The sequence below is a fragment of the Emys orbicularis genome, chromosome 5, assembly GCF_028017835.1.
Source record: "Emys orbicularis isolate rEmyOrb1 chromosome 5, rEmyOrb1.hap1, whole genome shotgun sequence".
Taxonomy (NCBI): Eukaryota; Metazoa; Chordata; order Testudines; family Emydidae; genus Emys; species Emys orbicularis.
The window spans coordinates 126856663-126877817 of record NC_088687.1 but is presented as its reverse complement, the minus strand read 5'-3'; the positions used below and the strand labels follow the sequence as shown (position 1 = coordinate 126877817).

At 38.8% G+C, this 21155-nt stretch overlaps 1 protein-coding gene across 3 annotated transcripts in view; it reads right to left on the bottom strand.

Moving 5' to 3' along the window:
- Positions 1-1499: 1499 nt before the first annotated feature.
- Positions 1500-21155, bottom strand: part of MXD4 (MAX dimerization protein 4) — a 47892-nt gene continuing 28236 nt past the window's right edge. For all 3 annotated transcript variants that reach the window (XM_065404815.1, XM_065404813.1, XM_065404814.1), the window contains exons 4-6: positions 12197-12311; positions 7216-7375; positions 1500-4230 (exon numbers count right to left, since the gene is read on the bottom strand). In XM_065404815.1, coding sequence (XP_065260887.1) covers positions 4082-4230; positions 7216-7375; positions 12197-12311 — 424 coding nt within the window. In that variant the 3' untranslated portion in view covers positions 1500-4081. The remainder of the gene's footprint in view (positions 4231-7215; positions 7376-12196; positions 12312-21155) is intronic.

The following is a 21155-nucleotide window of genomic DNA, read 5'->3' as shown; positions in this document are numbered from 1 at the left end:
AAAAATTCTCCATTTCTCATATGTACTCTCTAGATTGTTACAAACTACCTGCTTGCAAAAAAATTAAGTTGCAGTTGATATGCCTGATCCAATACCCATTCAAGTCAGTGAGAGTTTTTTCTTTAACTTAAATGTGAGTTGTACCAGGTCCTAGCAGACAATACTTCCAAATCTGAAGAAAGTTTTACAATAAGAAATTAACATTTAGTATCTTTGTAAATACCAGACATGAACTTTAGCTCTATCATTGATTTGTTTTGTTTTTTTGGCCCATTCCTGCATTCTTCACTGTGGCAAAACTCGCATTGAAGTCAGTAGGAGCTTTGCATAAGGAAATATAGTATCCAGTTCTTGCACAGATATTAGTCTTCTAAAAAGGGAGGGTAGGTTGGTTAGCCATCCATCAATTTGTGGAAACAGCTGGGAAGGGTAGGATGGAGTAGGGGACATGCATTGTCCCCCTAAATCTTGTGGGGAATCTGAAAAAAATTAATGCTACCTTAAGCTGCTTTGACATTTTCATAGCCCCACCCAGGCAGTGGTACAGAAAATACTGACAAAATGACCCAAGTAGAGCTGAGGAGGTGATGAACAGTAGGCACCAGAACAAGTGTAGATCCTGGCTGGGACATGGCCTCTTGTAGATACCTTGGGACCTGCAGGTTCAGAATTTCCTCCTTGTTCCATGGGTAGGAGAGCAGTCAATCTCCTCATCTCCTTATGGAACAATTTGAGAAAATTCTGCAAAGAGAACTTTATGGCAATTTCCTCCAGGCCTTGTTCCATGGGAGAGAAGCTCCAGCCTCATACTCCTATAGACCTCACAACTTTCCCCATTTAGAAAGTGCAAAAGAAAGAAACTTAGAAATGTGATATTCTCAATTTTAAAAACATTATAACACAACACGGCAGGATGATTGGATTAGGTGCAGTTACTCCAAGAAAATGATTAAATATCTCTCTCCCATCCCCCCTCCCTTTTTTGCTGTACTGTTTTGATCGCAACACTAATAATTACACACACACACAAAAATGACAAACATCCACCTTAAAATTATTTAAAAAACAAAGCAAAACAGGAAACTATTCATCCCTAGTTGCTATGCCATAAGGTAATGTCATAATTAATAACACTGCTGAATAGGGTGGAGAATAATGTTTTGGAACAGAATCACAGGAATCCATCCATCACCACAGAAATCAAAGGGAGATGGATAGAGCTGTTAGCACTTTGATACTGTTTGGGCTACTGGCCTGATCCTGCACACCCTTACTCATGCAAATAGTACATCAGTTGTGCCATTGACTTCAATGGGGCTACTACTATAAGGAAGGATTTGCAGGAATGGGTCCCATGTCTGAAAGTGTCATATTACATCAGACTTTAATTAAGACAAACACTCCATGAAAATGATACCATATTTCTTTGTCTTGATAATGGTTACCATAATAATATGCAAAAGAGTAAAAACAAATAAAACCCTTTTTATTTCCATTCAGATTATTGGAGTAATTTTTATTGAAAATATAAGATCTACAAAGCCATGGATACCCAGCGTGGAAGAACTCATTAAATTAGCACATTCATCTTTAAAAGGAGATCTTCTGATCAACATAAGGTACAACAATGTTGGATTTAAAATCTCTACTCTCCTTCTGTGAGTTTCAAATCTCTTTTTATTAGGAGGTTCTGTGCAAGAGCTGCTTGTCACGAAAGGAAACACTTTACAATTCATGAATGTGTTCATTATATAATAAATGAACAGCAACAATATACTAGCCTTTTTTCCCCCTGTTAACAGTCGTGTGTTAAAGTAAACACTTAATTTTTCCAGATTTGGAAATTAGTTACATATGCACCAAAGGAGCTAGTAATTTCTGCTGCTTGTCAGCTACACACAATGAGTATATTGCTGTGTGTTTTCCCCAACAATGAGGATTTTAGTAATATGCAAAGGTGTATAACATAATACCAAAACCTGCATCACAGAAAAGGTTAATTGTTGTTTTTTATTATTCAGCTGCCAGAGTTTATAACCTTAGGCCCCTCCCCAAAGCCAAAGTACAGGTGGCCATAAATTAGGTTATGTAAATTAAAAGTATACATTTTCCTTGTTGGCAAGTTCCAAGCAGTAAGCAAGAGTGCAAACAAGGATTGTAAGCTGCCACAAAATGTATTCATATTTCTACTCTCTTGTAAAAGCCAAAGGGAGGGCACATATGTCTAATGTTGAAAGAACAACTGAATCTTTGTTTTGATCATTATGGTCAGTATGTCGTGAGTTTTTTATATTTGAATATTAAAATGGTACCACAGTTAGACATCCTATAGCATTATACAATACATTTGTTTCCATACCCATTTAATATTGGTCTCACAGAGACCCTGGTTCAAAAAGCTAACAAAATGTAGATCTGTGTGCTGAAGAATCAAAGGGAGGGCCTCTATGAAGTATAATGTAATTAATGGTTAACCCTCTCACCAAAACCTAATTTTATAATTGTACTAAAAAGACACATGGATTGGATGTGAGAGGATTTATAACTCTCAGTGCTTCATTTGTAATAAGATGGACAACTGACCATTCAAACAGAGGGTCTTGAAAGAAACAAAGCTTAGTTGCCTTTAAACAATGAAAAAGGAGAGACATACATAAATGGTCACCAAGGCACAATATGACAAGGGTGAAGAGTCCCTGAGACTCTGGTTTGGGTCTGTACCATTCCCCTCCCTATACAAGTAAATGAGAACATTTAGGAAAATATAATACAAAATCTCTTACAGGAAATATAGACTACACTTGCTAAAATCACTTCTCTAGAAGTGTTTCTAGCTTTTTTTCTTTTTTCTTTTCTTTTTTTTCTTTTTTTTAAAAGACCTTCTTTATACAGATAATGCAAAGACTGGTCCATTTTTCTTACCCAGCAAGCCAAGCTCTAATGACTTCACTAAGCCAAAGTTGTATTAAAATACATCTTCGTAGTATTGCTACAATTTGGGTAAATATGTTCTGAACAGCTTGATGAGTACTAAATAAACTTTGCTGTTTTACAGCATACACTTTATTTTTTTGCACTTTATTTAAGAATAGAAAATGCAATTATAGCGTGCAAAAGAAGAAAAAATGATTAATTATCCTCTAGCTGAATACTGTAATTATAAGCCATGCCTTCCATAAAAATGTATTGGCAGTTATAAATAGGAAAAAAGAAACATTAGCAAACATTCCTTGTAAGGAGAGGTTTAATTATCAAAATCTGGATCATTTGAGCTCTGTATTCTTTACAAAAAATACCGAAATGTTTCAAAAGTCATCTCTTCCATAATAACAGGTTAACACTCCAGTGTTACTTTGTGCTAGCTCTGTTATCATGGTGAGAATGATTTGCTGCTGGTTGGATGCTGATTGCAAAAAGCAAAAGAAAGTTGAGATCATCCCACATGAAGTCATTATTAGAGCTGGCTTTTTTCCTCCCCATTTTGAAGTACAGTAGTGACTTGTTAATATGATCTTTTTTCTAAAGATCATCTGAGATTTGGAGATTTTTTTCTGTCTGCCTCTCTCAAACACAACTAGTAAAAGAATTTATACTCTACAGCCTGTTATAAAGCATTAATAATGTTTCATGAAGAAAAAAAAACAAGAAAAAAAAGTAGTTGAATTTTTATAGATTTGAATCACTAACACATCATAGATTCCATTTATTCTTCAATATTTGAAAATGGTTTCTGCAAAATCAAAATGATTTTCTTATTAAACTTCCTTATGCCATCATATGCTTCCAACAGTTTGAATTTAATACTTCTTGCATGGAATGATATGATTTTTTAAAATTTGCAGTATGGCTACATCAAGCTAGCTTTAAGTCACAACTGTACCTAACCACAGTTCTCTGCAGCAAAACCATGATTTACAATATCGAATATTGTGGTTACAGTGCAGGGAATCGTGGGTACAAAACCTCCATTTCAGAGTGCTGTGGTTGGGGTTTCCCGGAAGAGTGGCAGTTGACACCTCTGGAATTTTCTTCTATAAGTGCTTCAGTTAGATGGTCCTGAGCTGAATTGGAAACTCAGGCACTATGAGAGCCTGGCATTAAGTCTGCGGGAATGTGTATAGCCACCATCACTTGAACTGCTTTGCAAACTGTAGTGGTCTTCAACATCACTGGCACTTCCAATACTGTCCATTTCACCTGGTGTAAATTCCATTCCTTCAATGTCTACTTCTAAATGAAACACAAAAGGCAGATTTTCAGAAATGTAGAGAATACAGTCAGTTACTCTGGGCTGATATTGAACATGTTATTAAAAGCCTAATGTGAAAGTCAAACCACACTTAATTTTACCAAATAATATTTTTAAATTCAGTGCTAGTGAAAAGTACCAGACTGACAGCCCTAGGAATTAAATCCGCTACATATTTAACCACATAACAAATACAACATGACATCAGCACTAAAGGCTTTCTCATACTGTCCTGAACCCTGGTATGGAGAGACCATCTCACAATGTGTAAAGATCATCTCTAGGGCTAAAAAATAATAGTTTAGCTCCCAAGACAATGTAATACTAGCAGTCTCTGCTGACACTACCAACAAAGGTGACAGTTAGTGACAACTATGGTACAGCCATCTGTCCACTAAGAATTGGACTGATACCAACAACTCATTTCACACAAGCCACTGAAAATCCATCATTTGGGAACAAGTTTGAGTAACTAACAACCAACAAGGAAGGGTACCATAGAGTTGAAAGATCCATATTTTATGATTAATACTTTGAATCACACAGCCCAAATTTTTGGTGATGAATATCATCCTGGACAAAATTTTCAAGCGTTTTCTGGTCTGAATAATGCTTTAACAGAAATAAAACAGTCTATTAATCAATATAATTTAAGGGAAGATATGCCCATTTTACCAATCCTTCACAAAAACAACTCTAACCATGTAATGCTAAATTTAAAAAAAACTGTCAAAAATGCATGCAATACAAATGCAGTGGCAGTACAAAACTCTGAATGTATTATTACAGCTGGTCAAAAAACAGACATTTTTGCCAAAATTTTCAGAAAGGTAAACTTATGAATGAAAAAATGAACTACACTTTTTGTCTTCCAGCTTCCTTGGAAAAACTGAAAACATTTTTTCTGATTATTTCTGGTTTAGAAAAGGCTGTTTTTCAATTAAAGTTTTTTTGTTTGAAAAATCTCAACCAGCTCTGCTTATTATCCAGAGAAGGAAGAACATGGAACAAACAGGAGACAAGCAGTATTAGAGACTTAGCAGCAATCTGAAGAAATGTCCAGGGCCAGCTCCAGGCACCAGACGAGAAAGCACGTGTCTGGGGCGGCACATTGTAAGGGGCGGCATTCCGACCAATCTTGGGGCGGCACATTCCGGCCGCCCTACCGTGGTTCTTTTTTTTTTTTTTTTTTTGCTTTGGCAGCCTGGTCCGCAGCTCCGGAGCCCCCGGCCGGCTCCCCGTGCTCCCCCAGTCCCAGCCCTGCAGGGGCACGGACCCCGGCCCAGGGGGGCAAGAACTAGCGATCCCCGCCGCTCACCGTGCCGCCGGGCTCCCCGGGACGCGCCACTCCCCACTGCCTGCACCGGCCTCCGCCTCCCGCACCGCTCTGAGCCCGGCCCAGCTGAGCCGCCTTTAAAGGAGCAGCTGAGCCAGCACCTCCTGCAGCCCCCGGGGGTTCCGCCTGCCCGGCCGGGAGAGGCACCCCAAGGCCAGAGGGGGGAGCCCCTCTCGCCCGGCTGCAAGGCGCCGCCCTTCACCCCCCTGCGAGCCGCCCTTGACCACCCTCCACACGCTCCCTGCGGCTGCCTTTTTTTTTTGGCTTGGGGCGGCAAAAAAGCTAGAGCTGGCCCTGGAAATGTCCTAACAAAGAGTCAGATTCTGATATTCTTGCTCACAACAAGTAGCACCTTGTTTTACAAACAGTCCCATTCATTTGAATGGGACCACTTTTGGACTAAAGTGTTACTCATCCTGACCAAGGATATCTGCATCTAATTCCAAGAGCTCAATACTAATCCCAGTGAAGTCAATGGCAAAACTACCGCTGACTTAGAAAGATGCAGGATCAAGTACAAGACACCAGCATGGTACATGCATATGACAAAGAAAATTGCACTGCAGTTACTTATAAACAAAAACTATTATCAAAGTAATAAATTTAAGATGTGACAGCAAGTAACCAAAACCAGGAAATAAAAAAGCTAAATTTGACATGCCACCCTTAAGTCACAGCTGGCAAGACTGGGACCTGTCTTCAAAAAGGACATAATTACCTTTTAAGAAAATAAACACTGACTATATCTTTCTTTATAACTTCAAGTCAAAATAAAAAAAATGTAATACAAGAAGTAATAGACAAGATAAATATATACTAGGGGATATTATCCTTGATGCAGGTGTAAAATTTCCATTAATGTTAGTGGGAACTCATCTCACTAATCAGGAGAGATTAGTCCCCACGATGTATTATTAAAATCATGGCATAGAGGAATTTATGTTATTATTCACTCAGTAAGATAGTTGCCAATACTCTAACTCTTACATTTCTATATGGTTTACTGCCTTTACAATCTTGCCTTGTTACAGTGCTGCTCACATCCCGTTGTAGAAACTGCTAAATGAGCTACTAGATCATGTGCTGGATCAACTGGTGAAAATCAGGATAGGTCCATTGACTTCAATAAACTCACGAAGATTTACAGCAGCGGAGGATCTTGCCCTTAGTCTCAAGTACCATGGGCGACAGCATTTGGAAAATGTGATGTATTCAGGGATTATATTAACTACAATACATCTACTCTGTAATACATTTTCTAATATGTTACCAACATATATTAGAATAAACATACTTACAACAATATTATTTTTAATACAAACTTATAATGTGAAATACAGAAGACAACAAAATTCTTAACAATAATCTATCATATTGGAGTAAATTTCATTTTTAATACTTGCATTGATTACTGATTTATGATAAATACACTCAGCTAGATTCTGCATTACCCATGTGAAGTAGTAACCTTACTTTGTAATTAGTCCCACTGATGACATAAGAATTTACTCAGAATAGAACAGATTCCAATGGGACAGCATGCAGAATAAGATACTACTAAATTTGAGTAAGGGTGGAAGAAGCTGGTCCAAAGTTTTAATAAACCAGGAGACCTCTCTTGTTAGATTACCTTGTTCAGAATCAGTGGATATTGTTGATCCCATACTGTCAGTGCGGATACGTTCCATGCCCTGCACGGATAGTTGTTCCAATCTACGTTTGAGGTAGCGGTGCTCCCGCTGTAATTGTTCTTTAATATTTAGAGCTTTTCGGTCCTGTTCTTCCAATTTCTTTGGGGGTGAAAAATAAATAATTAAATCATTAACTTATACCAATTTTAAAATGTAAGTAACTTGTTTCAAAATATTTCAATCTATGTTTCTCATATATATGTAATATTTAAAAAATACAAACATATATGGTGGACCAAAATCTTTTCTTTAGTTCCACTGACTTCAGTAGTTTCAACTGTGGAAGCCAGCAGTGAGTTTGGCCCATAATAGAACACCTATGCTTTGAAAATATCACTTAGAAATTGCTGAGCAACTGGTAAGACTTTCTCAGACTAAGACCCAATTATTGTTGCATTAGTGCTCAGAAATACTTAAATCACTGTACCAATCATTACAAAAAGAAATGAAAAACAGACCATATTAGATTAATACAGAATAAAATAACAAGCAAGAACCAGTTTTCAGTCAGAATATAATGCTTCCTTAGGTGTAAAAGGGGTTTTAATCATAGATTTTAAGGCCAGAAGGGATCATTCTGATCACTGTCTGACCTCCTGCGTAACACAGGCCAGAGAAGTTTTACTACTTAAGGTTCTCATTAGTTAGGCAATACTGTGATATCATTACAGTAGAAATGGTTTGCTAATGGTGAATTTTCTACTTGTACGGTCTATTTGCTTTCCCCCAAATTTCTCCTTGGTAAGTACTGTTCATACATTTGTCATGAAATAGGGGTGTAAAGCCAAATGTCGCAGACAAAAAGCCAATAAGGTAATTATATTGTCTACCCAAAATTTCCCTTATAGTTTTAATAAGAGAAGTTACTGATCTTGAGTTAATACTCAAAGCAAAAACAAAAGAAAAACACCCCCAACATTTGTGCCGTGTTGCTTCTATAGATGGCTACATTATTAATATCAATTTTTGTCTGAGATTTTGACTGAGCCTTTTTGCCAAGTCACCTAAGATCATTTATGGAGGAAAAAAATGGAAGAAGATACTACACTAACTTGGAAGTAAATATAAAGAAGTCTGGGATCATACGCAAAAAATATCCACAAATCAAGACCTTGTACATGTAATATATTTTCCTCAGAGACCAACTCCATTAACAATCAAAAATGCATTATTCTTTTTGCTAGTTGGTCCAGAAGCAGTAAGGGAATCTATAGCAAACTCCCACTTTAGCTGCCTTCACATGATTACCAAGATTCAAGAGACTTATTAGGAAGGACCGTGGCTGCTGGAAGGACTCTTCGCTCACCATATGAATTTGTTTATGCCTGATTTTCTAGACCAGAGTGCTTCGTGAAAGTGTGGAGCAAACAGCAGGTTACCGTCCTGAATGATTCCAAAGATCCTGCTGTTTCAGAGAAGCCATCATAAAATAGACGTATTGACCTTTTGAAGGAAGGAATAATGTGCACTGTTGATCTTGGACATTTGCCTCACATTAAGACTTGTCCAAGGCCAGGCACCATTTGTATATATATATTATACATAGATACACACAACATTCCAATTGGAAAAGAGATTAGTCCACCTACACTTGTTGATTTATCAAACTACCTGAGCCCAACTGATCAGATTTCCTTATTCTCCAGCTGCTACTTATCTGCCACAAACTTGAGCTCTTAGGAACACTTTGACATTAACTCTTGATTCACAGTCAGACTGAAAACTCTATCCAGTACTTCAGTGCAAATATCAGTCTGTTGGGGAAAGGGAATGGAATGTTCAAAATCTACTGAAGTGACTCTGCCATTTTAGCAATAGTGAAGGAAGACAGGCACTAGTGTGACTGTCATTGCAGCTACAATAGCAAGCCCAGCCAGTCTTCAGAAAAGTAGTGCTCTACACCTGCTGGAGAGAAGCAATCCAGTGGCAATTCAAGAGGAATAGGATCAGTTTAACTCTTTAAAAAGAAAAAACTATTCACTTTCCAAAAATTGGAGATTAATCGTAATGTTCAGAGTGGTCAAGGAACAAAGCAAGCAAAGGGCATTTATTCCTAGCTTTACTGGCATCTGAATGATGTTTCCATGGTAAATCACACAAATTTGTCACTATTCAAAGCAAATCGTAGTTCTGCATTCTGTAGTACAAAGGTCCAATACAGGTAGTATCACTTGCAGATCAGAACAAAAAGAGCATTCACGGCCTTTCATTCACTTTAATCTAAACTATGAGAGGCCTGATTCTCAGCTGATATAAACTGGTGTAGCCTGATTGATGGAAATGAAGGTACAATGATTTACACCAGCTGAGGATCTCCCTAATATATTTATTACTAACAAGGATGGCTTTGCTTAACTTCATCTACAATATTTGACAAGACCTATATGTTCCACTCCTGTTAGCTGCATAATTAATACAATGCTGTATGACAGCAGGCTTCTTCCATCATATTTCAATTTTTTTACTATAAAGTATTATATTCCCTTTAATGCTTTTCTTATTACACAGTGAACTTTGCTGTAACTTTAGAATGAACCAACTGAATGACTACAATACTGGACACAAAACCAGAAGTTTTTTTAAAGTAATTTTTGTTTTACTCAATTAGTACATCAGATAAAAAATATTTTGAAAGCAGGAGCCATCTTTCAGTTTCTTTTTAATGACTGTCAAGCACTAGAAGATCTAATCGTCAAGGTACAGGGCACATAGTATTACTAATAGCAATAAGCTTTTCCCCTCCATCAGTTTTTCAACCCTGAATAGGGTTGTCTTTTACATTAACAGCAGTGCAGTAGCATACCAGCCTGCCCCCAGCCTTTCAAAAAATCAGAGAATAGCCATTATTGACTTGTGCATTATGGTTATAAGGCAGAGTATAAACCAGTAGAGATTGAGCAGAAATCAACATTTTATATGCTTGGGACTGCACGGTCATTTTTAAAGTGTTACTTCAGATGAAACAATACTTGATCCAGAGGTTGAAGCATTTGTAGTAGAAAGAGGGCCTGACACATAAGGCCTTGTATCAAAGGCCTGGTCTGAGGCCTGGGCTAAAGTAGGGGTCAAAGCTTTGCTGCTATAAATAGGGTTGCCAACTTTCGAATTGCACAAAACCAAACACCCTTGCCCCGCCACTTCGCTGAAGCCCCACCCCCCACTCACTCCAGCCCCCCTCCATCCCTCGCTCACTCTCTCCCACCTTCACTCACTTTCACTGGGCTGGGGCAAGGGGCTGGGGTGCGGGAGGGGGTGAGTGCTCTGGCTGGGGAGTGCGGGCTTTGGGGTGAGGCCAGAAATGAGGGGTTCAGGGTGCGGGAGGGGGCTCTGGGCTGGGCAAGGAGTTGGGGTGCGGGAGGGGGTGCAAGCTCCAGCTGGGAGTGTTGGCTCTGAGGTGGGGCCAGGGCCGAGGGGTTTGGAGTGTGGGAGGAGGCTCAGGGCTGGGGCAGGGGGTTGGGGTAAGGGGTGTGGGCTCCAGGAGGGAGTTTGGGTGTGGGAAGGGGCTCAGGGCTGGGGTCAGGGGTTGGGGTGCGGGAGGGGATGCGGCTCTGGGAAAGGGTTCAGGGCTGGGGTTGGGGTGTGAGTGCAGGGTCTGGGAAGGAGTTAGAGTGTGGGAGGGGTTCCGACCTAGGGCAGGGACTTCACGGTGTGGGCTCTTGCCAGGTGGTGCTTACCTCAGGCAGCTCCTGGTTGGCAGTGCAGAGGGGTAAGGCAGGCTCCCTGCCTGCCCTGGCTCTGCGCTGCTCCTGGAAGCAGCCGGCATGTCCAGCCCTAGGCGGCGGCGTGGCCAAGTGGCTTTGCGCAGTGCGCGCTGCCCACACCTGCAAGCACCACCCCTGCAGCTCCCACTGGCTGCAATTCCTGGTCAATTGGAGCTGCAGAGCCAGCACTCAAGGCGGGGGCAGCGCACGGAGCCTCCCTGGCCGCCCCTGCACCTAGGGGCCGCAGGGACATGCCAGCCCCTTCCGGGAGCTGCGCGGACCCAGGGCAGGCGGGAGTCTGCCTTAGCCCTGCTGCGCCACCGACCCGACTTTTAACGGCCCAGTCAGCAGTGCTGGCCGGAACCACCAGGGTCCCTTTTCGACCGGGCATTCCGGTCAAAAACCAGACGCCTTGCAAACCTAGGTATAAAGCAAAGTTAAGTTGTGAGCAAGAGGCAGGCCCTGCTCACAGAATCTGGCAAGAATAGGGCTGATATTGCAGAAACATATATTCCTAAGTAGTGCTAGGTACAAGAATATACACGCAAACACATTCCAAAAGGGTGGTACCAGAACACCCCGATACTAGCACATTTCCCAAAGATAACAGGAACACGCTGACCCATCTTAAAGATAAGTTCATGATGACAGCATGATGGGTAGAGATATTTTGATTAAACCAATAGGTACAAGCCAATGGGTGGTACCCAAATATGTCAGAGGGTGACACCTAGACACGCCACAGGAGCAATACATAATTTGTTTGTATTGGTGTATAAAGAGTTATCTCAGAGGGAGTGTCTTTGGCCAGCCGAGAGGGATAGTGGAAAGTCCCATCACTAACTGAGCTGCGTCCATTGTCACGGGTATACATGCACTGAGTGTACTTATAGCAAGTATAAGACACCAATACCGTGCTTCATCAACAATAAACCTGACCAAGTTCCTTCGCTACGAACTGAGTCTGTGGTTATTGGGCAGCTCAATCAAAGTCTGCTATCTCCGCTATCTGTGCAGAGCTGGGACACCATGCTGAAAGAACACACGCAGCCAAACATCGGACCACAGTATTTAATAAAGACCTGGCCATAGGGAAGATCAGAAATACTACATGTGGATTTACTGTTAAAAAAGAAAAATGTTTCTTTTCAACCAATACATATTCCTGAAGGTTCTATTTTAAAGAAAACAAAGTATGGATGGATATTTTTGTTTTTACCTTGATATGCATCTTGGCTCTTTTCAACAGACTTAGAGTGGTGTGTCTGGTGCTATCTGGCCCAAGAGGCACAAGCTGTTTTAGCTGCTCCAAATATAGCCGGAGTTTAGCTCGTCTGAAATTATTAAAAATGAAGAATGTTGTAGAAAAGTTACTCTGTGATAGCATATCCTGTATACAAACACCATCTGCTTGCCTGGATTTCTGTATAGAAGTTGATTCAACAGCAATGGCTTCCTTTCCTCTCCCTTTGTCAAAGCTTCAGGCCCCAAAGCTTCAGGTCACTTGAAATAATAATAGCTGGCACTTCTGTAGTGCTTTTCAGATCTAGATCTCAAAGCAGTTTGCACGCTTGAGTATGAATCATTATCCCCATTTTAGAGAGAGGGAAACAAAAACAGAGATGTGGATTAATTTGGCCAAGGCCGCAAAGGGAGTCAGTGGCAGAGCCAGGAAGAGAAAATGGGCTCAACCCAACTGCTATTCATGTCAGAGTGAGTTTTTCAATTGACTTAAATGGGAATTGGATCAAGCACTATGTCTCCTGACTCCCATTCCTGTGCCCTATCTACTGGGAAAATATACCCCTCCAAAAAATAATATATATATATATATATATATATATATATATATATATATATATATATATATATATATATATATATATATATATATATATATATATATGTTCCATCTTTCATCATACATCAAGAATGGTGTTTGCAGTAAAAACAAAAGGGGAAAATTAGGAGTTACAACTATGGCATATTCTGTCATGTTTACTACACTATTCCTTCGTAAGTAGCACTTCTAGCTACTACAATTTGCGTCCTACATTAAACAACACCCAGTCCAGCAGTAAAAAGAAAGATGATAAACATCTATAAACTGGTATTCTGTGTGTGTTTTTAAAGCATTCTGTGTTTTCTTTCACCAACTGGCTGGCAGTAGACACACAAAATAGTTTGTGAAATATTTTTACTTTAGAACCCTAAAACAAAGCAAGTGATAAAACAAAACATTCCAAGAGTATATTTCTGCATTTAAAAAAATAAATACTTCCTACTTTTTTGTACATACAACTGAACAAGAAGCAATATGAAGTTTCCATGTGTCTTTACAATGAAGTGGATAACTAAGTGATTATTTAAGCAATGTTTGTAATCTTGTGCCCTTTTCTGTCAGTCTTATCTCAGTGAGAAATTAAAATCAGCATTCTTCATATGTATTAGCATGAATGGGCCTTTTGAACATCAGAGAAGATTAGTCTTAATAGACTGATGATCCTAAAGCTGCCTAAGACCCCCAGAAGCAATAATAATAATAATAATTAATAAAGAAAATTACAAATATGCCATAAATAATCATTTTCTGCAAAGATACAACTTTTCATTTCAATTCTGCTACATGCTGCAGTACATCAAATAATTTAGCATGGTAATTATTGACTTCTGAACAAAAATTGCTGATACTTTGCTTTTTTTTTATTACTATTTAGAACAAGTGTTCGACATCAACATTTAACAGAGTCTAAGACAATTTTTTAATGCATAAAAGGCCATGTAATTTGCAGAAGACAGAAGACAAACATGTAGACAAACAATTTTTTTTAACTTTTTATGACAGATGAACTATGAAAATACAGATAATTGCAAAACATATGACGTCTATAGTACTGCATGTCTGACTACATATTATCACACTCGTTAGTTAATCTCTATGCAATCAATAAAAAGTAACATATAACATATCAATAATTACTACAATAAGTGTGAATTAAAATGGCATAATTGTAAGAAGTGCTAATATGAGATAATTTTTCCTCCTTCAGCCAATCAGGAAAGGAGAACACTGTTGAAAAATGTGATGTTTTTGGAGAAAGATCACCACACGACTTCCTGTCTGTGCATGGGGTCTTGTATTTAAATACAAGGCTTTACATTCGTAATCTAAACTTTAAAAATGGAAAAAGATCCCATGAATAGGGCCATGTTCAACAACCTGCTCAAGCACATGCCTAACTCTAAACATGAGCAGCCCATTGCACAGGAATACTTAGGCAGCTTGCAGAGTCAGGGCCCGGATTCTGATCTTTAACCCGATCTGAAAGGTTAAATAACATTATTAGAATCTACAAATGCAGAAACTTTCAACCCGGGAGATTTATTATCTATACATCTGCAACCTCTAAAAAGTGTCTGGGGGTTTTGTTTTGTTTTTTGAATTAACAATTTGCTTCTTGGATGAAACTAGGGGAAACATTTTCAAAAGGGAAATTTTCTAAATTTGCACACAATCATTTGTGTGTACAAGTAGCAGTCTTTAGATGCAGTAGCAGGATTTTTGCACATACATCAGGAGAGTGGAGATTAAGGAAGAAGCAGCAATGAAGCGGATGAGAATAGAACACAAAGTGGTGCAGTAAAAAGTTAAATAAACTGTACTATAGAAATCAATACATTAAGAGCAGCTAAATTACGTAGAAATATACAGGACTGTTAATAAATGGGATTTGTATTGTTAATCCAGAAAAACTCATATAAAAATGCAACCTTCTTACTAAGCTTACTTGCTCTCTGAGTGCTCAGAGACATGTCTGCTGACTTTAGTGACAAAATAAGGTTTTACAACTTTTCAGCCTGGAGAGCTTTAAAACAAATAGAAATTAAACACACAAATTCCAGTGGAAATAGTTTTATCTATTTATTTATTTGTAAAGCATCTATTCCTCTGTATTATGTGCAACTCAGAGATTGCAGCATTTGTGCACAGTAACCAGAAAGAGAAACTGACAGAAACTGACTAGACTATTTTCACTGATCACAGTGAGAAAAATACAAAAAGACAAATGACCTTAGCAGTGATAAATATATTACACTTTTAAAATGTCTTCACTTTTAATAATCTTGATAAGTATTCCAAAGAGTGCATACGTTCAGACCCAGCTCCACATAAATGAGATTCTAACTGGTTGGAAACCGACTTAATGCCTGGAAGTTGGGATCTCCTTAAACTGATTTCTAATGTATTCGATATACACGTATTCCTGATGCTAAAAGGTTAAACTGTTCTGACAAATGTACATACATGTTTACATAACACAAAGGTAAAGCAATGACCCCAAGTCTGAAAAGGCCAAGTGTACATGGCTTTTCAATATCTATGTTATGAACAGCTCTACTTTTCCAATCTCCTGGTCAAGGAACATCAGTTGAAGAATTGTGTAAATCCATATTATGGATGGCTTTTCATGTAATTCAGCCATAAATGTTTCACATACAAATTTGAGTACACACTGTGTGTGCATATGACCAAGGACAAATATACTACCTATTGTCATGTGAACAAGGTTCATGCAAACATCGGGTTTAGATAATTGCAATGAAACAGATTGTTCTTACCAAGTGTCAGAACTGAAAAAACAATTATTAAATTAAATCCCAGGTTTCGTAAAAAAAACAACACAAAGAACTCCAAACACTATTCAGCCAGCAATTTGGTTATTTATATGCACTGAGTGACAGCATTATTGGGAAAATTTTCCAATCTTTTAAAAAACTGGCTCAGCTAAATCAACTTCAAAATCAGGTTAGAGCAACAGTGTACACCTGGTTTTAGGTAATTTGTGGTGGCCTGAGCTGTTTTTACTAAACTGCTTTCAAGACCACTTCAACTCTGGAAACTGGTTCTGTCAAAATGGGTCAGGCCCTTTAGGCTGGGTCTACACCTTGGCTCTAACCAATTTTAAAATTGGTTTAATCGAACAAAGTTTTGTAAGTGTTTAGTAAATTCTCCCAGTGTACATGGGCCCAAAATCTAAAAAACATGTCTTTTTAGCACATCAAGCAGTAGGATATTAGACTAAGCAGAAAAGTCTTGTGTATGCTAGAGAAATCTGTGATTCCAAGAACTTGTTTTACCACTGGAATGCTGGTAAAACACTTCAGGTTTAAGAACTACTGTAGTTCCAACTGTTTCAGTCTGATCCATTTTAGTGCCAGTGTGGATGTGGACTAGCTGAAATGGTTCAACTAGTCCTCCACTGTCCCAACCTACAACATGGGCTTTTTGAAATGTCCCGAAATCTACTGCTTCTGGGAAATCTTCTGGGAACTGCGAGATACCTGTGGGACAGAGGAGGAGTCAGAGTGCATTGCAAACAAAATGGTTTAGAAGAGCACTAATGAGGGCAAGAGACACAAATTTGCAATGAGTTTTAAATTAAAGATTGGACACAATGAACCTTTTATGCTTAAGCTAGTCCTAACCAACTGGTTCAATTTTCTAGTCCAGACAGAGCCTTAGAGTGTACTCGAAGGACCAAATTCTGCCCTTGTTTGCCTGCAATGCACCCATATGTTTTGGTACAGAAAAGTTTGCTTTAAAGAGGATGGAGTTATTGCAGACAATGTGGATGAACAAAGAACTCAAAATGTAGCTCTGGGAAACAATACTATACAACTACCGAACTCTGGATAATAGTACTGTATTTGTCAAGCTAATTCCAGTCCCTCCTCTTAGGTTTTTTTTTCCACACTTAAAGCCTGCCACAATCCTATATAATGACATGAGATTCACTAAAAGGGACTGTGTTACAACAATGTGAACTTGGTCACATTGAAAATATGTAGTATGTTTATTCCTTGTTAAATGTAACTTCATATAATTTTATTTAAAATACAGGCCACCTTTAGAAATCATTTGTGGAATGTTTACCCTGTAATGACTTATGGGCCAATCCTAAAGAGTTAAGCCAGTAGGAGTTTACATGTTGCAGGATCAGGCCTTTTCTTCATTGAACCACTGTGCCTGCTCCTGCAGTTAACATCTTTTTAATTAATACAGTTATCGTTCTGTATAGCAACTAATATTTTACACCTGGTCACACTGTGTGTATTGTGCTAAGGGTTTTGCTGTAAATTGCCTTACTCTTTCTGTGTGTATGTGTGTGTGTGTGTTTTACTATCTGCCTAAAGATAGGCATGTGCTCAAGGGCATTGATGAATGAGGGCCTTAATCCCTATTAAATTCTATAACACTTTTCCTTAAAGGAGAGGTTTCAAATATATCCTATTTATGGCTCTAATGATATTTTTACAGACTAATTAAAGTTATTTTGTGCCTATGAAAATATAAAGTTATCTTTGTTTAAAGTAGTCTGTAAGTAAAATGAAAGCATCAATCAATGCTAATAAGAAATGTTTCTAGAGAAACCAGCTCAGTTGTGGCCTAGACACAATTTAAAAGTAGATTAATTGCAATGTAAGACTGTACGAACTGTGCATTTCAAAGCATGACATTCTACTTTTTCCATATTTATCCAGCCACAAAGAGTCCAGGCCCCAGTCAGAAAGAGTCCTGATTTTTATTTTTAGCCCTCCCAATAAATATTTCCAACAAACAAAAATATTTAACAGTGAATCCCAAGTCTAACTCAAATTTCACAATATGCTTCAGCTATATAGCAATTTTGCTTTAATGAAGAGGGAAGAAAAAAACTCTTAGTACCAAGGCACTGTACCATGGAAAGGCACCCAGTGTGCTGCACTTGAACTTTCTGATAGCTATGGGATGTGTGAAATAGTTGCTTACAGTCTAGTGCCATAGAGCTAAAAACTGAACATTCAGTAGTGTTCCCTATCTATAGCAGACCTCCGTGCTTCTATTTTGTTGCGCAAGCAACAACAACAAAAAGATAGATATAGCACATTTTATGGTAGATGTACCATTTTTTGCTTACTAAAGCCTCAATTCTGCAAGTTGTTCTGTGTGCATGGAGTATAAGTCAAAGTCCCTGGAAATCGAAGGGGTCTTTCCATTGACTTCCAAGGGCTCTGGATCAGGCCTTAAATACACACACAAGACCTTCTGCAGCAAGGTCTGTGGAGTGTGTGTTACTCTGGCACAGCACACAGGAAAAACTGTAGCTGCTTAATTTAATTTAAAAAGGTGGACTGTGAATTAGCTCTGAAAGTCAGTCATACAATCCGTGCAGTAGCCTCTGTGTTATTTACTTTAATAGTAGTATTAATTTCATTCTCTCCCTACATTTTCAGTGTTCTACAGCAGATCTCTACATTGCCCATGCATCTACATGGCTGAAGCTATCTGGAAAGAAGCTAAAGGTTTTTGCAGCTGGATAAGGATGAGTTGGGGCTTTTGTATTTGGAAAGGTATAGGTGGTGGCTTGGGTTTGAGGCATAAGCACATTGGCTGGATAAATCTTCTAAAACAACCAACAATGAAAGACTTAACAATATTGACATTAAAATTATCTTTTAGCTTCAGTGTATACACCCCACTGAAATGAGTGGTGCTGTTCACATCTATAGAGCTAATGTTTCAGGCGTCTGCAGACTCAGGAACACAACCCTACATCAGTTCATGCTTGGTTCATATTTTCAAGCTTTTCTTCACACTCAGACAACTAGAAATTTGTGTGTTTTTTTTCTTAAAAACAAAAGCTTTTAGCTTGAAGCACAATTCTGCAGCAAGGGATGGATTCAGTGGCAAATTCTGCAGCCAGAGACTCATGTAAAATAAAAAGTGCTGACAAACTGCACCACTGAACTACCTCTGGGATTTGGGGGCACCAACAAACCATGATCAGTAATGGGATGGAGAAAGGGAAGAGAAGAAATTTTGGCCACTGACACCAGGGCAGAACCTCTACTTGTTAAAAAAAGCAATGGACCACAAAGAGCATAGACCAGTTTTTTGATTATTTTTTAAAACACAATCTCATCCAAAGACCAATATATCATTAACTGACTGGTAATCAATTCATCTACCTTTAGAAGGATGAAAGTCTAAACAGGCTTTGCCAAGACAATATTGTTGTATGAAAGAAACAAAGCTTTTACAACAGCTTTTGTAGTAAGGTACTCTTCTGTTTAATAAAATGACCAAAGCTTGAAATATCCACTTGTTCATTTGGCGAGTAAGCTTTTCCTGGTGAGTGTGTGTGTTTCATTGGAGAGGAGGGGGGTGTAAGCCATCAATTTCTGCAGAATTTTAAGTTTTGGGGTGCATTTTCCTTAGTTCTCTACTCCTTGTGATTGCAAAGATAACATTTTAGTATGAACAGAAACAGTATGGAATTCCTGAGTTTTCAGACTGCTCCAATGTTTACCGCTGCCCAATACCGACATGAGTTATGTGAGTTTCACTGTGCTTTTGCTCAAGAAAGCTTTGAGCAAAAGTTGAGATGGGTCACTGGAGCTAACCATGTAGGAGGATAACTCAAAAATGGAAACCGTAGGAAGGGATAGTGTAGAACCTTATCCATTCTCTGAATTCTTACCAGGGACCACACTGGTGAAACCCTGTCATTTTTATTAGCTTTAATAGGTTTAGTTTTCTAAAAAGTAGGCAACTAGTATTTTTTTCAAGCCCTGAAAAATGACCCTGAATAAACAAGAACAACCATATATACCATCCAGTTAATTGGTTGGTTGTAATGTAACCTCATTCTCCAACTGCCTAATTAAATTACATTATTGTCAAAGTTTGCATACCAGCTATGAAGTAGAACAAGAAGATTGATGACTTGGGAACCTATACCTGTACTACAAAAACCTCTTGCAGAAGACAAAGAAAAGACTGGCTACTGATTACATTCAGTCTCCTGTGTATTTATCCTTTTTAAGAATGGTGACATCTGGTTTAGATCACTGTATACAAATTTACATTCCATAGTATTCAGTGCATACTTCAGCTCTCACAAAATGGGACTACATTAAATACTACCTATCCTGGGCCCAGGTTCAAAACTTTGACTTGGGCCTTTTTCCTTGTGAAGTTTGAAGCTTGTCCAGGCTATAGAAGAATATTTGTGTGACACCAGAAACTATTTCTACATCTTTTAGCAAACATAAATACAGGGAAATATCTGTAATACCACAAATGTATAAATTCTTGGCCAGCTCTGCAAGTTGGCACCAGCATCCAGAAAGCTGGGCTTGGAGCAAGTTGGGGACAGGTGAACACAGCCTGCATTGTGCAAGGGATGCACTTGACTCATTAGAGAGAGAGTGCCTGGCAGAAAGTCGCGACAGCATTTTTCTCACAATCAGTTCACAGATGAGTACCACTGATGGCTGCCCTTTAGAGACAAAAAAGGATAGGCACTCCACCATGTTTCCTAAATAACAGTGAAGTGCTACACAGCAGCAAACCAGGAGAAAAAGAATTGGAGCAATACGATAAAAAGGGCAGAGCAGCCCCAGGGAATTCCCTAGCACAGGGACAACACAGGGCTGCATATGCCAGAATAGAGGCATATTAGAGAGACAAGCTGGGTGAAGTACTATCTTTTATTGGACCAACTTCTGTTGGCGAGAGAGACAACCTTTGGAGCTACACAGAGCTCTTCCTCAGGTCTGGGAAAGGTAGTCAGAGTATCACAGCTAAATACAAAAATGAACAGATGGTTTAGTATATGTAGTTAGAATATGTGCTAAGGGACCATTCAAGGTGAAGTGGCTCATTAAAACCCCTGTAGTCATAGGACAAAAAAAAGGGGTTAGTGCATTTACAGACTGTTGTAATAAGCCATAAATCCAGTGTTTTTATTGCGACCATGATTTTTAGGGTCTAGCAGAGTTATGAATTTAAGCTCACATGCTCATATTTTGAAAGTGTTTTGCAGGTTTCCTTTAAGGATGAGGACTGAGAGGTCAGATATAGAGTGATTGCTTTGTGAAAAGTGTTCACTCCGCAGGTCATGTGGTGTTTTTATCTTTTATCATTTTCCTCTTGAGTTCATTTGAGAGAACAGTGATTGGTTTCACCCACATAATAGGTGTTGGGGAGTTTAGTGCATTGGATGAGGTACACCACATGTTGTGATAAGCACGTGTAGGACCCATGAATCTCGAAAGGTGTGTTGTGGGGGGTGTTGATCATTGTAGCTGTGGAGATATGTCTTTGGGTTTTGCATCTGTTTTGGCAGGGTCTG